Source organism: Phoca vitulina, unplaced genomic scaffold (genome assembly GCF_004348235.1).
Source record: "Phoca vitulina isolate PV1807 unplaced genomic scaffold, GSC_HSeal_1.0 scaffold21, whole genome shotgun sequence".
NCBI classification, from domain to species: domain Eukaryota; kingdom Metazoa; phylum Chordata; class Mammalia; order Carnivora; family Phocidae; genus Phoca; species Phoca vitulina.
Genome location: NW_022589724.1, coordinates 32,218,308 through 32,230,237, shown reverse-complemented (window position 1 = coordinate 32,230,237; position 11,930 = coordinate 32,218,308). Strand labels below are relative to the sequence as shown.

Here is an 11,930-nt window from a genome sequence, read left to right as displayed (position 1 = left end):
CTGGACGGTGCACTGGCCTCCTCCGGCTGCGGGGAGGGTCTTTGCGCACACTTCCACTTAGTGGGCACCCGGGCTGGGCCTCCAGGCCTCTGAGCGAGACTTCCACTTTCCTCCGCCCCGCCTCCCCGGGCCCTGCCAGGCAGACGAATCAGAATGCAGGCCCAGGGACCGGCTCCCTTGGGCAGGACCTGCGGGGCTCCGTGGAGCTAACCAGCACCATCAGGAAGTGCACAGCTCTCCTCCTGGGCTCTGCGGGCCGGCCTGCAACACCGCCTCCTGTTCATCGGATCGGGCTGGCCCAGGCTGGCCGGCGCCCCACCGTGCAGGTGCCCCTCCAGGACCCGGAGGTAGGTGGGACTGCTGCCCCTCTGAAGGGGCCAGGAAGACGCCTCTCTGCTCAGGGCTCCTGGGGCGGGGAGCTGGGTGCTGGGGCACCTGCCCCAGAAGGGCAGCAAGTGGCCTCAACTCTTCTGCCCTGTGCGCCTTCACAGCCACGTGGTACCTGCTTGTCCGTCTCAGGGGACTTAGCAGCAGGGCGTCAGGTGCGGGACTTGTGGATTTTAGGCGGGAGAGGCAGGGAGTGGGCTGAACGTTCCAAGGGCCACCCACTGAGTGCTGGTGTGTGTCTCTGGCTGGATGGGATGACCGAGGGCCACGGGAAGTCGGAGAAACTCCTGCAAACACCCTGCCTGCTGCCACCTGGATCTCTGGGAGCGTGGTCTAGCCCCTCTGAGCTGGAAACCACATTCCCACGCCGGCTGAGGGCGCTCTGGGGCGGCGGCGGGTCAGTGTCTCCGTCCCCGCCACCAGGAGGAGGCTTCTGGTTTGGCCCAGGCCTCAAGAGAGTGGTTCCTGCCCCCGCTGGTGGAAGGGAGCAGCAGTGGGTGGTCCCAACACGGATGGCCCCCTTGTTGGGGAGCCGGAGCGCCTGGGAACAGGCTTCATCTGGGAAGGGAGAGGAGCCCCGCGGTGGGTGGTGCCCAGGACCTGAGAGCCTGCAGAGGGCGCCAGAGCGGCTCTGGGGCTGGCCGTGGGCGATGCAGCGGGCCTCCGGGTGCAGCGGGCCTGGCTCTCCCGTGGGCGGTCCACAGTCGCCCTTCCCGAGCGAGCCGCCTGGACCACTGTTGCACCACCAGCCAGCCGCCGGAAGGAGGAGGCGGTGGGGCTAAGCTCTGAGCGGCCGCCAGGTCCAGGAAGGAGGAAGTCCCCCACAGCCCTGCCTGGCACGCACGGGCGGGCGGGTCACTGTCCCAGGGTTGCCGCCCCAGCCTGGGTGCCTGCCTCTCCACACGTGCCCGGGGGGCGCTGCCAGTGGGTAGGAGGTGGTGGCTCGCCAGCCCCACACTTCCGGGATGGGGAGTGCAGAGTCCAGAGCAGGGCCACGGCGTGGGGCGTGCAGTGTTCTCAGACACCACCCATCCCTGGAGCCCTCCACGTCTTCCCCCACTCTCATCAGGGCGACCCGGGGACGGGGAAAGCCCGTGCGCCCGGGGTGGGCGGGGGGCGGCAGCAGGGCCCAGGGAGGGCCGCCCTGGCTGAGCTGGTGCCCCAGGTCACAGCACCAGCACTGAGGAGGGGGGGCCGGGGCAGGTGAGGATGCACACCTGTCTGGACACCCCCGGCCGGGCCCGGCCTGTGGCCGCCCCTCCCAGCAGTTCTCCCACCGACCACAGCCGTGGCCACCGCCATGTCAGACTACGAGAACGAGGACCAGTGCTGGAATGCTCTGGAGAGCTTCCGCGTGAAGCTCATCTCCGTCATCGACCCCTCACGCATCACACCCTACCTGAGGCAATGCAAGGTGCTGAACCCCGACGACGAGGAGCAGGTGCTCAGTGACCCCAACCTAGTCATCCGCAAGCGGAAAGTGGGTCAGTGCCGCCTCATCCAGGAGCTTCGGGCACGGGAATGGGCACTCCCCAGCACCCCATACCTTGTCCCTCCTGCTGGGAGCAGTGGTGCTTCCGTGCGCAGCAGAGGCCCCGGGGAGAGCCCAGGGTGGTGGGCAGGATGGCCACGGCCCCAGCCAGGTCCTGTGGGTTTCAGGCGTGCTCCTGGACATCCTGCAGCGGACCGGCCACAAGGGCTATGTGGCCTTCCTCGAGAGCCTGGAGCTCTACTATCCACAGCTCTACAAGAAGGTCACGGGCAAGGAGCCCACCCGTGTCTTCTCCATGATCATTGGTGAGGTCTGGGACCCCGCAGGCTGGCCTCCTGATGGATAAACTGGGGACAAAAGGAGGTGGAAGGGGCACACTGGATTGCAGCAGCTCTGTCCTGCTCCTTCTCTCTCTGCTGGAGGAAGGCGGACCCATACTGGGGTGGGGGACAGAGGGCCCCATGGTTCCTGGGTCAGAACCCCTCTGACGCCACCAAAGCTTCGGCTCTTGGAAGGACGGGCGTCTGCTGGCCCCAGCAACAGGCGAAGCCACACTTTCCTGGCCTGGACGCATGTCCTCTTGCCTCACAATCAAGATCATGACAAAATGAGCCGAAGGGGGAGGGTGCCCGGCCTCACGCTGCCGTCCTGGGGGTGGGCCGGGGACAGGGCCGCAAGGTGAGTCAGGAGCTCTGCCTGCTTCCCTGAAGGGGAGCACCAGCACCTTTGGGTGGCCCCTCGGCCGGGCCCCGAGCCGCCTGCAGTGGGGTGGCCGGCCCTCAAGCCTGGAGCCCGGGGGGGGGCGCAGCAGGGCAGCTGTGGGCCGGGCGGGCCCTCTGACGCGGCCCAGCTGTCTGCAGATGCATCCGGGGAGTCGGGCCTGACCCAGCTGCTGATGAGCGAGGTGCTGAAGCTGCAGAGGAAAGTGCAGGACCTGACCCAGCTGCTGAGCTCCAAGGACGACCTCATCAAGGAGCTGCGGGTGAAGGACAGCCTGCTCCGCAAGCACCAGGAGCGCGTGCAGCGGCTCAAGGAGGAGTGGGAGGCGGGCAGCCGCGAGCTCAAGCGTTGCAAGGATGAGAACTATGACCTGGCCATGCGCCTGGCCCGTCAGAGCGAGGAGAAGGGCGCCGCGCTCATGCGCAGCCGCGACTTACAGCTGGAGGTGCCCTGGCAGCCGTGGCGGGAGGGTCGGGGGCGCGGGGCGAGGCCAGCCGGCTGACGGGGTCTTCCCGCAGATTGAGCGGCTCAAGCACAGCCTCATGAAGGCGGAGGATGACTGCAGGGTGGAGCGCAAGCACACACTGAAGCTCAGGCACGCCATGGAGCAGCGGCCCAGCCAGGAGCTGATGTGGGAACTGCAGCAGGAGAAGACAGCGCTGCAGGCGCGCGTGCGGGAGCTGGAGGCCACCGTGCAGGTGGGGCGCGCGTGCGGGAGCGTGGGAGCCGGGGGCCACCGTGCAGGTGGGGCGCGCGTGCGGGAGCGTGGGAGCCGGGGGCCACCGTGCAGGTGGGGCGCGCGTGCGGGAGCCGGGGCCGCCGTGCCGGCGGGGTGAGTGCTCATGGGAGCTGGAGGGGCCTGGCAGGATGCTGGTGCCACAGCAGGGTCCCCTCAAGTCTAGCTGCTTCTCTACCACTCTCTCCCCTTCGCCACCCACAGGAGGGGAAGCCAGACAAGAGCAGTCCCTACATCCAGGTGCTGGAGGAGGACTGGCGACAGGCACTGCGGGAGCACCAGGAGCAAGCCAACACCATCCTCTCTCTGCGCAAGGACCTGCGGCAGGGCGAGGCTCTGCGTGCCCGGGTATGCCGCCGGGGCCGGTGGACTTCAGCCTGGGCCAAGTCAGGCCGGGTGGGCTGAGGGACTGCCCTGTGGCACGCAGCCCCTGGAATTCACACCCCGACTTCACCCCTTCCTGGAGGTGCAGGGGCTTGGCCTCCTCTCCCCGCTCCCGGCCCGTACTCCCCCAGGCTGGGCAGGCCCAGGCTTTGGTCTGGAAGTTCAGGGTTGGCAGGGACCCAGGGGCTCAAGCAGCCTCCCCCTCCTTCTGCTGGGCCTGACTGACCAGGGGCCAGAACGGGCGGTGGGGGCTAGCTGCTGACTCCCGTAGTGCGTGGAGGAGAAAGAGATGTTCGAGCTGCAGAACCTGGCCCTACGGAAGGACTCCAAGATGTACAAGGACCGCATCGAGGCCATCCTGCAGCAGATGGAGGAGGTGGCCATCGAGAGGGACCAGGTAGGCTCCTCGCCGCCTCCCACCCCAGGGTGGGGCGCGTTCCCCCCAGCCACGGCGCCTCGCCCTTTGCCCTTTCGGGGGAGGGCACTTGTCCGAGAGCTCCTTGAAAAATGTGAGCAATCATGAAGGTGACCCCTTCCCCCACTGCCAGGAAAACTACTCCACTGGCTGGTTGTACCTTCAGATTCTTTTCAATATACGTATAGTTTCATTTTTGTCTTACAAAAACGGAAGCTGTCTTGTTTGCAAATAGCTTTTTATTTTTTTAAAGATGTATTTATTTTAGAGAGAGCAAGAGAGAGTGCGTGTGGTGGGGAGGGGCAGAGGGAGAGAGAATCCTAAGCAGACTCCCCGCTGAGTGGGGCTCGATCTCACCACCCCCGAGACCACAACCTGAGCCGAAATCAAGAGTGGGACGCTCACCTGATGGAGCCACCCAGGCGCTCCAGCAAACAGCTTTTTTAACTTCAAACACCGTTGGCACTTGGGCTGGCTGCTGCGCTCCTGGGGCCCGGAGGCAGGAGCCCGTCTGGACTGTATCCCCATCACTGCTTTCCACCACCTTCCCGCCACGTCACGCGGGGTCCTTTCTGGTCAGGTATGGCCGGTGCTTCAGTGCCCGTCGGGAGGGGACTGGCAGCCTGTGTTCGGAGCCTCTGGCCCTGCAGTCCCACGTCGGAAAGCCTCCCCGTGCGTGGTAGTGGGAAGCGGGAAGCAGCACCACCAGGCCAGGGGGCCCGGCTGCCACCTTCCCTCGGGGCAGGCAGAGGAGGGGAGAGCGCTGTAGCCACGGAAGGCAGGCCACCAGCCAGGAACGCTGGGGCCGGGCAGCCCAAGTGAGCGGCTGGGATTCTCTCCGGTGGGTCCTAAGTCGGAAGCAGGGACACAAATGAAGGCGATTCTCAGTGATTCATCAAGTCCTGGCTGTTTGGGGCCGAGGGCTCCAGGGGATGTGGGTTAGCCTCCAGGCAGCGGGCAGGCTCCCAGCAGGCCGCTCGGTGTGGGTCAGAGTTGTGTCCTCAGGTGCGGTCTGGCTGGAGAGCATGGAGGGGATGGGCGCGATAAAGCACATGACATGGCCATTAACAACCATGTTCTTGGTACCAAGTTACACGGCAGACTGATAAAAGCCGTGCAAAGGGCGTGAATCCATGCTGGACATGCACTGGAATGGAGGACTCGGGGAGGGCGCAGGGACGGCAGGGGCTATTCTGGGATTGGGGCCGGAGGCTTTATCTTCACGTTCCGGGAGTCCTTCGGAACTCTATTGCTCCTGCAAACCCTCAAGCACTGACCGCGGGCTGAGAGGTGGGGGCGGCCTGGGGTCTCCCAGCGGCCGCGCAGCTCCCAGACAGAGCCTGCCGTGTGCCGTCCCCACAGGCCATCACCACGCGGGAGGAACTGCACGCACAGCACTCACGGAGCCTGCAGGAGAAGGACGTGCTGCGGAAGCAGGTCCGGGAGCTGGCCGAGAAGGCAGACGAGCTGCAGCTTCAGCTCTTCCAGCGTGAGGGCCAGCTGCTGGCCGTGGAGGGCAGGCTCAAGCGGCAGCAGCTGGACACGCTCGTCCTGGTGGGCCTCCCAGGGGCTGGGGGGCCTTTGTGGTGCACGCTGGTCAGAGCTGCAGCCCTGCCACAGGAGAGCGCAGGGGCCTGGCCCTCAGGGGCAAGCGTGTCCCAGAGACACCAGAGCCCAGAGGAGGGGACACCAGGCAGCCCAGGTCCAGGCCTGGCTCGGCTATTGCTCCAGCGTGACCCTGGGCTGGTCCCAGGCCTTCCTGAGCCCCTTCTGTCCTCTGTAAGGGGCCCTCCTCCCGGCAGGCCACTCTGGGTGTCAGGAGGGGGAGGGAGGGGTGTTCTGGGCGGGGGCCAGGGCCAACTGTGGGCTGGAGAGGGGCCTGAGGACAGGGGCTGGCCGGGGACCCCTCACCAAGCCCCACCCCACCCCAGGCCCTGGGGTGGCTGGGCTTCCCCACAGCCTGCTGACCGACCCCTCTTCTGTGACCACAGAGCTCTGACCTGGAGGACAGCTCACCCAGGAACTCCCAGGAGGTGAGTGTGAGCCTCAGGGTGGGCTCCAGGCCACCGTCCCCTGTGGGAGCTGGGCCAGCTGCTCTCCTCCCAGGCCTCACCTGGGCGGGCCGGCAGCCGGCTGCCATGTGGCCCTTGGGGCGGGCCTTCCTGCCAGGTCTCTGAGGAACAGCGCGGCAAGTTAGGTGGGTCCCTGGAGGGTGGCAGTCTAACTGGATGCCCGTCTGTCTCTCTCCCTGGAAGCTCTCACTCCCCCTGGACCTGGAGGCCGTCCAGCTCTCAGACAAAGGTGAGGAGGGGGCAGCTTCTCACGGCCGAGTCTGGCCTTGTCACCTTAGTTGGCGCCAGTCCTCACAGGGTAGAGCCCTGTCCCACTGATCCTTCACAACCCTACTTTACAGATGGGGACACTGAGGCTTAGAGGGACGAGTAACCCCCCAGGCTCCCCAGTGAGCAAACAAGAGCCAGGAATGTATGTTGAGAGCGCGTCCCTCCATGGGAGCCCACTCTGGGCCCAGGAGTGCAGAGTTGAGGCGTCCTGCTCTCCCTGAGCTTCCTCTTGGGCAGGGGGCAGGGGAAGTCGGCCAGCAAGTGTGGGAGATGCAAACAGAATGGGGAAGGGGGCGTGTCTCAGGGCCAGGCAGAGGTGGCAGGGAGATGGCCTGAGGGGTGATGAGGGGTAGCAAGGGGTCGAGGGGCTCACTCTGAAGGTGGCTGTCAGAGGGGAGGTGGGGAGGTCCGGGCAGGGAGGTGGCGTGGGAAGCCAGACAGACCTCCTCAGCCTCAGGCCTGCCGTCAGCCTCCAAGGGAGGCAAAAGAGGACCAGCTGGTGCAGAAGTGAGGGAGCAGGTCAGTCTAACGCTGCCCAGGGACCTGAGCTTCAGGCCACGGAGCCCAACATGGGGACAGGCGGGCAGGACCCAGCAGGCAGTGAGTGGTAGGGGAGACCCTGGGAGCCCCAACCCAGGGGTGGTGTGGCCCCTTGAAGGAGCTGGGGCGGGCTTCCGGGTCAGAGGCCGAGGAAGGGAAGGTGCCAGCCTCAGGGAGAGACCTGGGTCTGGGTCTCTCCCCCTGTGATGTCAGTGATACTAGATGTCCAGTCTCCCATCCTGGCCAGTTTAGGGGAGCCAGCCCATCAGAGCACCTTCTGTCTGAGGGTCCTGAGCCTGGGGCAGATTTTGAGGGGACCTGACAGCTTGGAATGTTCTGCTCCGACTGCCGCAGCGCCCCAGCCCCCACCCGGGAGCAGAGTTCGGTGGCGTGGCACTGCCCGGTGGGCTTCCAGCTGCCTCTGCCTGCCTAGAGGGAGTCGGGAGTGGGCAGTGGCATCTTTGGGCCCCGGTCCTCTTGTCTACACAGTGGGAGGCCTCTTGGGGTTGAAGTGAGAGCCCCCAGGAGATGATGCAGGACTGGCCTGGCAGCTTCAGGGGACAGGAGGTGGCCGGGTGTTGGCCATGCTAAGCGTGGTCCCAGCAGCTGGGTAGGACCGACAGGCCTAATTCTCCGTTCCAGGCGGCCCGGCCAACAGGAACAGCCCACAGCAGCCCTTTGTGGCTCTGCAGGAGGAGCAGCTTCCACTGACCTCCAACGTAAGGCTGCTCTGGGGTCCCTGCTGCCCTAGGGCGCCGCTGGCATGGGCCTCCGTGTGACCGAGCCCAGGAAGGCTGATTGCTCAACCTGGATGCCTGGGGGTGATGGCAAGGGTCTCTGCCCGTGGGCTCTTGGGGTGCACTGTTTGGAACAGGAAGCCGAGTCCCACCTTCTCGGATGAGGCAGCGGGCAGAGGGAGCGGGCAGGACGCGGGCACTGTGGCAGAAGGAGCACCGGCTTGGAGCGCAGGCCAAGCTGGCTGGGTGCCCGCTCTGTCCTGTCCTCCGAGAGGCGGGGACACGCCCCCACTCCGGGAGCCTGAGCCTCGCTCCTCCCCCAGGACGCAGGCCTGAGCGGCGGGGAGCCCCCCGAGAAGGAGCGGCGGCGCCTCAAGGAGAGCTTCGAGAACTACCGCAGGTGCGCGGTGGGCGGCCCTGGGCGGGCTCCGGGAAGGCCGGCCGGGGAGGGGGCGCAGGGGCCCTGCGGACATGCGCTCGCCCCTGCAGGAAGCGCGCCCTCAGGAAGATGCAGCACGGCTCGAGGCAGGGGGAGGTGGACTGGGAGAACACCACGGGCAGCGACAACACCGACACGGAGGGCTCCTAGCCAGCCCAGCGCGCCGGGAGCACGCACCGGGACTCGCACAGGCGTGCTCTGTCTATGCGTGCGGCAGTGTCAGAAATGCAGTTCCATAAATAAACGACCGGGGTCCCGGTACCGTAGCCTCTGCTGGCCTCGCTCCCGCGTACACCTCCCAGCCGCGCGCGCACCTCCCGCCCCCAGGGGGCAGCAGAGCACGGTCTGCCAGTCGGCGGACGGAAGCCGAAAAGGGCCGTTTACGCCGCGTGCCCGCTTCCAAGATGGCGGCGGCACGGCTTCGGCCGCGCGGGGCGGGGCGGGGCGGGGCAGCCGAGGTCGGAGGGCGGGATGCTGCGGGCTGCGCTGAGACGCGTGCCGCCGCTACTGAGTCGCGTGCGGCCCCAGGGGCCGGGCCTGAGGTGGTTGTGGGGACGCGGGGGCGGTCCGGGGGCTGCGGGGAGAAGGCAGACCGGGGCCGGGGTCTGGGGCTGGCGGCGTTTGAGCTCGGAGCCGGGGCCCGGGGCCGCGCACTACCAGCTTGTCTACACTTGCAAGGTGAGCGTGCGACGGGTGCGAAGCTGGGTCCGCATCTGGTGCTGGCCGGCGCGGCGGGAAGAGGCTCCCCGTGCGCGGAGGACAGTATGGAGGGGTGGAGCTGTCCTCGGGGGCGGGGCCTTTCCGGGAGAGGGGTGGGGCTGTCCTCGGGGGCGGGGCCCTTCCGGGAGAGGGGTGGAGCTGCCCCCGGGGGTGGGCCCGGCACACAGGGGTAGGTAGGCTGTCTGGGAGGAGGAGGAGGCCCTGCCCCGGGGTGGAGTTAATCATCAGAGGGGGCGGGGTCCTCCTGAGGGGCGGGGCCAGGCACAGGCGTCACCTGGGCCGCGGGTGTCCCCCAGGTGTGTGGGAGCCGGTCCTCCAAGCGCATCTCCAAACTGGCCTATCACCGGGGAGTTGTCATCGTGACCTGCCCCGGCTGCCAGAAGCACCACGTCATCGCCGACAACCTGGGCTGGTTCTCAGACCTGGACGGGAAGAGGTGAGGCCCCGTGGGCAGGGTGGGGGGAAAGCCCCCCTGGGGTTGGGGCCCCAGCCCGCGTCCGCGGGGCTCCCTTCCTGTCGGGAGGCTCGTGGAGCCCGCCTCCCCAGCCTTGTGCGTACAGGAGGGGCTGTTAGGTTTGAGTTTCGGGGAAACCACAAACGGCGCGGGCAGGGATGGGACCAGCCCCCTGTGGTCCTGCTTCGCTGCCGGACCTCTGCCCTCACTGCTGGCCTGTCCGTGTCCGGGCTCCAGGCCGCCCCTGAAGTGAGGGGCACGCTGGGCTGAGTCCTGCGGCACAGACTCCCTTCCATCGTGTGGCTGCTTCGTCCCCACAGAGATGTGCGGAGTGTCAGCTCCGGAGCAGGGCCCTAGCGCGTCACTCGCGGTCTCTGCCCGCGCTGGCTGGCCGGTCATCACACCAGACTGGGGGTGTGTGTGAGGCGGAGTGTACCCCTCATGGGCAGGAGCCTCCTGGCCGGTGGCCCTGGGCCGTTCTGTGGGACTTCTGAGGGGCTCTTCCGTTTGAGATCGGGTTAGTAATAGCAGCTGCCTCTGGGGGCTCTGGAGGGTTCGTGAGGTCAGCGTGCGGCGCCTCGTGGCCACACCAGCGTGGGGCCCCACGCTCCGGCTCCAGCCTGGCCTTGGGGTGCCCTTGGGTGCACTTGAAGACCCAAGGTGCCGGGTGGGCTCGGGGCTGAGAGTGATGCCTTCTCTCTCAGGAATGTTGAAGAAATCCTGGCGGCCAGAGGGGAGAAGGTGTGTCGAGTGGCTGGTGAGGGAGCCCTAGAGCTGGTTTTAGAGGCTGCCGGGAACCCCAAATCCACCACTGCTCCAGAAGGGGGTGAGGGCCAGGACCCCACTCATCCTGGCAAGACGGAGCCCAGCTGACTCTGTCTCTGCCTTCCAGAAGATGCTTCGGCCCTTCCGGGCTGGCTTGTCTTCTATCAATAAACACATCACTCGGAGATGGTGGGGTGTGGGGCCTTCTTGTTGTCCCTGGTTCGGGAGTCAGAATGATTCCGAGGAGCCTCCGCTAGGTGCTGGTCCTGGTCCTGCGCTGTCGCTCTGCACAGAGGACGGGCCCTGTACTTGCCGCTCGCGGCTGTGTCTGCGTGGGGGGAGGCTGGACGGGGAGCCTGAGCCCCCAACCCCCGGCCATGGCCGGTAGCCCTGGGCGGTCCCTCTGCCCCTCTGAACCTCCGCCTTCCCATCAGATGAAGATGCTAATGGGACACCCTGGCAGGAGGAAGGGCAGGAAGACAAGACGTGGGACAGGTATGGGGGGGCGCGGACGTGCTCTGCAGGCCGGGGCCCCGGTCTTGCTGGGTCTGGGGCGGGTGCCTGGAAGGCATGGCTGATCAGCCACTGTTCTTCCTTGGGGGGCAGCACCCACCATGGGTCCTGTTCCTCTGGCCAGACACGGGGAGGTCCTACAGATCCCCCTTCCTCCTGTGCCCCCTGCCTCCCCCGACACCTCCTGGACAGCGCTGGTGAGCCAGAGCCGCCCTCGGCCCTGACCCTTGGCTGCTGGCCAAACGGAGTCAGCAAATCAGGCAGCTCCCTGTGGCCACAGCGGGGCCGGGTGGCCGCCGTGGCGAGGGGGGTGGGAGTCGCGGTGGGCCACATGCCCCACGTGGTGCCCTCCCCCCAGGGGCGTGCGGTTTGTCTCCCAGCCTTGTTTGACGGCCTGCTCAGGATGTTCCTGTGTTTATGGGAGTGCGTGTATTTGCAGAAGTGTGACCTTCACTATTAATCACCAGCCACGGTCTCACAGCTCCTGGCAGGATCCGAGCTGACTGCTGCCCTGCGTCCGCGCCCCGGGCTCTGCCGTTGTTCTCCAGGGCGCTGGCACTGGGTGCTCTGACTCGATTACCCCGTCTTTGCCCTGGCTAACAACCGCCTATTATTCCCCCTCAGAGTCTCCCGTGTCATTTGCGGAGACTGTCGGCCTGGAGGCTGAGCCAGCCCCGGTGCCTGACTGCCTCACTGTCCCCAGGTCCCCGCCGGACCTGACAGTGCAGACCTGGACAGAGGAGGGCGGCCCGGGCCAATCCCGCCCTTCACAGATGGGGGAACTGAGGCCCGGGTTGTGGACACGGGTAGAGACCATATTTCTATTTCCTGTTCTGATGCTTGACGTCCAGGCCCCGCTGATCCTGGTGAGGTTGCCCCTCTTGGGGTTAGTGCCTAGCGATAGTGAAAGACTCGCCCATGGATGCACCCCATGGACAGGTACCAGCCAACAAGGGGGGCTCCTAGTCCCAGAGCCACTGAGATGGTTCACACCATTGCTTCCCAGGGAAACCACAGCTCCTGGAGCCACAGAGAGGCAACGTGGCACCTGTGGTACTTGCCTGCCGAGCCTTCTCAGAGTGCCAGGATTCCCAGAGCGCCGAGAACTGTTGGGTCGGGGGCTCTAGTGACAGCCCCCGGGGCCCCTGGGGGTGCCTCCCTGTGCGGGCGTGTCCTGACTGCGGCCCCTACCTGCAGACCTCCCTTCTGACCAGCTTTCGCCCTCCCCACGCCACCCTCACCTCGGGGGTCTCCCGACCCCCCACTCCCGCCGTGCTGTGCAGCCT

General features: G+C 66.6%; 2 protein-coding genes across 4 annotated transcripts; both read left to right on the top strand.

The window, feature by feature from the left end:
* Positions 1-53: 53 nt before the first annotated feature.
* CARD9 (caspase recruitment domain family member 9) lies at positions 54-9,298 on the top strand. Of its 3 annotated transcripts, none has more exons than XR_004301127.1 (13): positions 54-1,871; positions 2,047-2,184; positions 2,740-3,044; positions 3,118-3,297; positions 3,540-3,683; positions 3,991-4,116; positions 5,497-5,688; positions 6,126-6,167; positions 6,390-6,435; positions 7,659-7,735; positions 8,077-8,153; positions 8,871-8,954; positions 9,209-9,298. XR_004301127.1 is itself a non-coding variant. In XM_032418488.1 (13 exons), the coding sequence occupies exons 2-13, from the start codon at positions 1,688-1,690 to the stop codon at positions 8,340-8,342; spliced, it is 1,611 nt and encodes a 536-aa protein (XP_032274379.1). In that variant the 5' UTR covers positions 66-347; positions 1,674-1,687; the 3' UTR covers positions 8,343-8,525. The 3 variants fall into 3 exon arrangements, 2 of the variants coding, with proteins under 2 accessions (XP_032274379.1, XP_032274378.1); XM_032418488.1 differs by lacking the exons at positions 8,871-8,954; positions 9,209-9,298 and adding an exon at positions 8,243-8,525 and having other exon boundaries at positions 66-347; positions 1,674-1,871; XM_032418487.1 differs by lacking the exons at positions 8,871-8,954; positions 9,209-9,298 and adding an exon at positions 8,243-8,525 and having other exon boundaries at positions 66-347; positions 1,656-1,871.
* On the top strand, positions 8,592-10,316 carry DNLZ (DNL-type zinc finger). Its single transcript, XM_032418489.1, has 3 exons — positions 8,592-8,870; positions 9,209-9,348; positions 10,071-10,316. Exons 1-3 carry the CDS (start codon positions 8,664-8,666, stop codon positions 10,237-10,239), a joined length of 516 nt encoding a protein of 171 aa, XP_032274380.1. The 5' UTR covers positions 8,592-8,663; the 3' UTR covers positions 10,240-10,316.
* Positions 10,317-11,930: the final 1,614 nt, after the last annotated feature.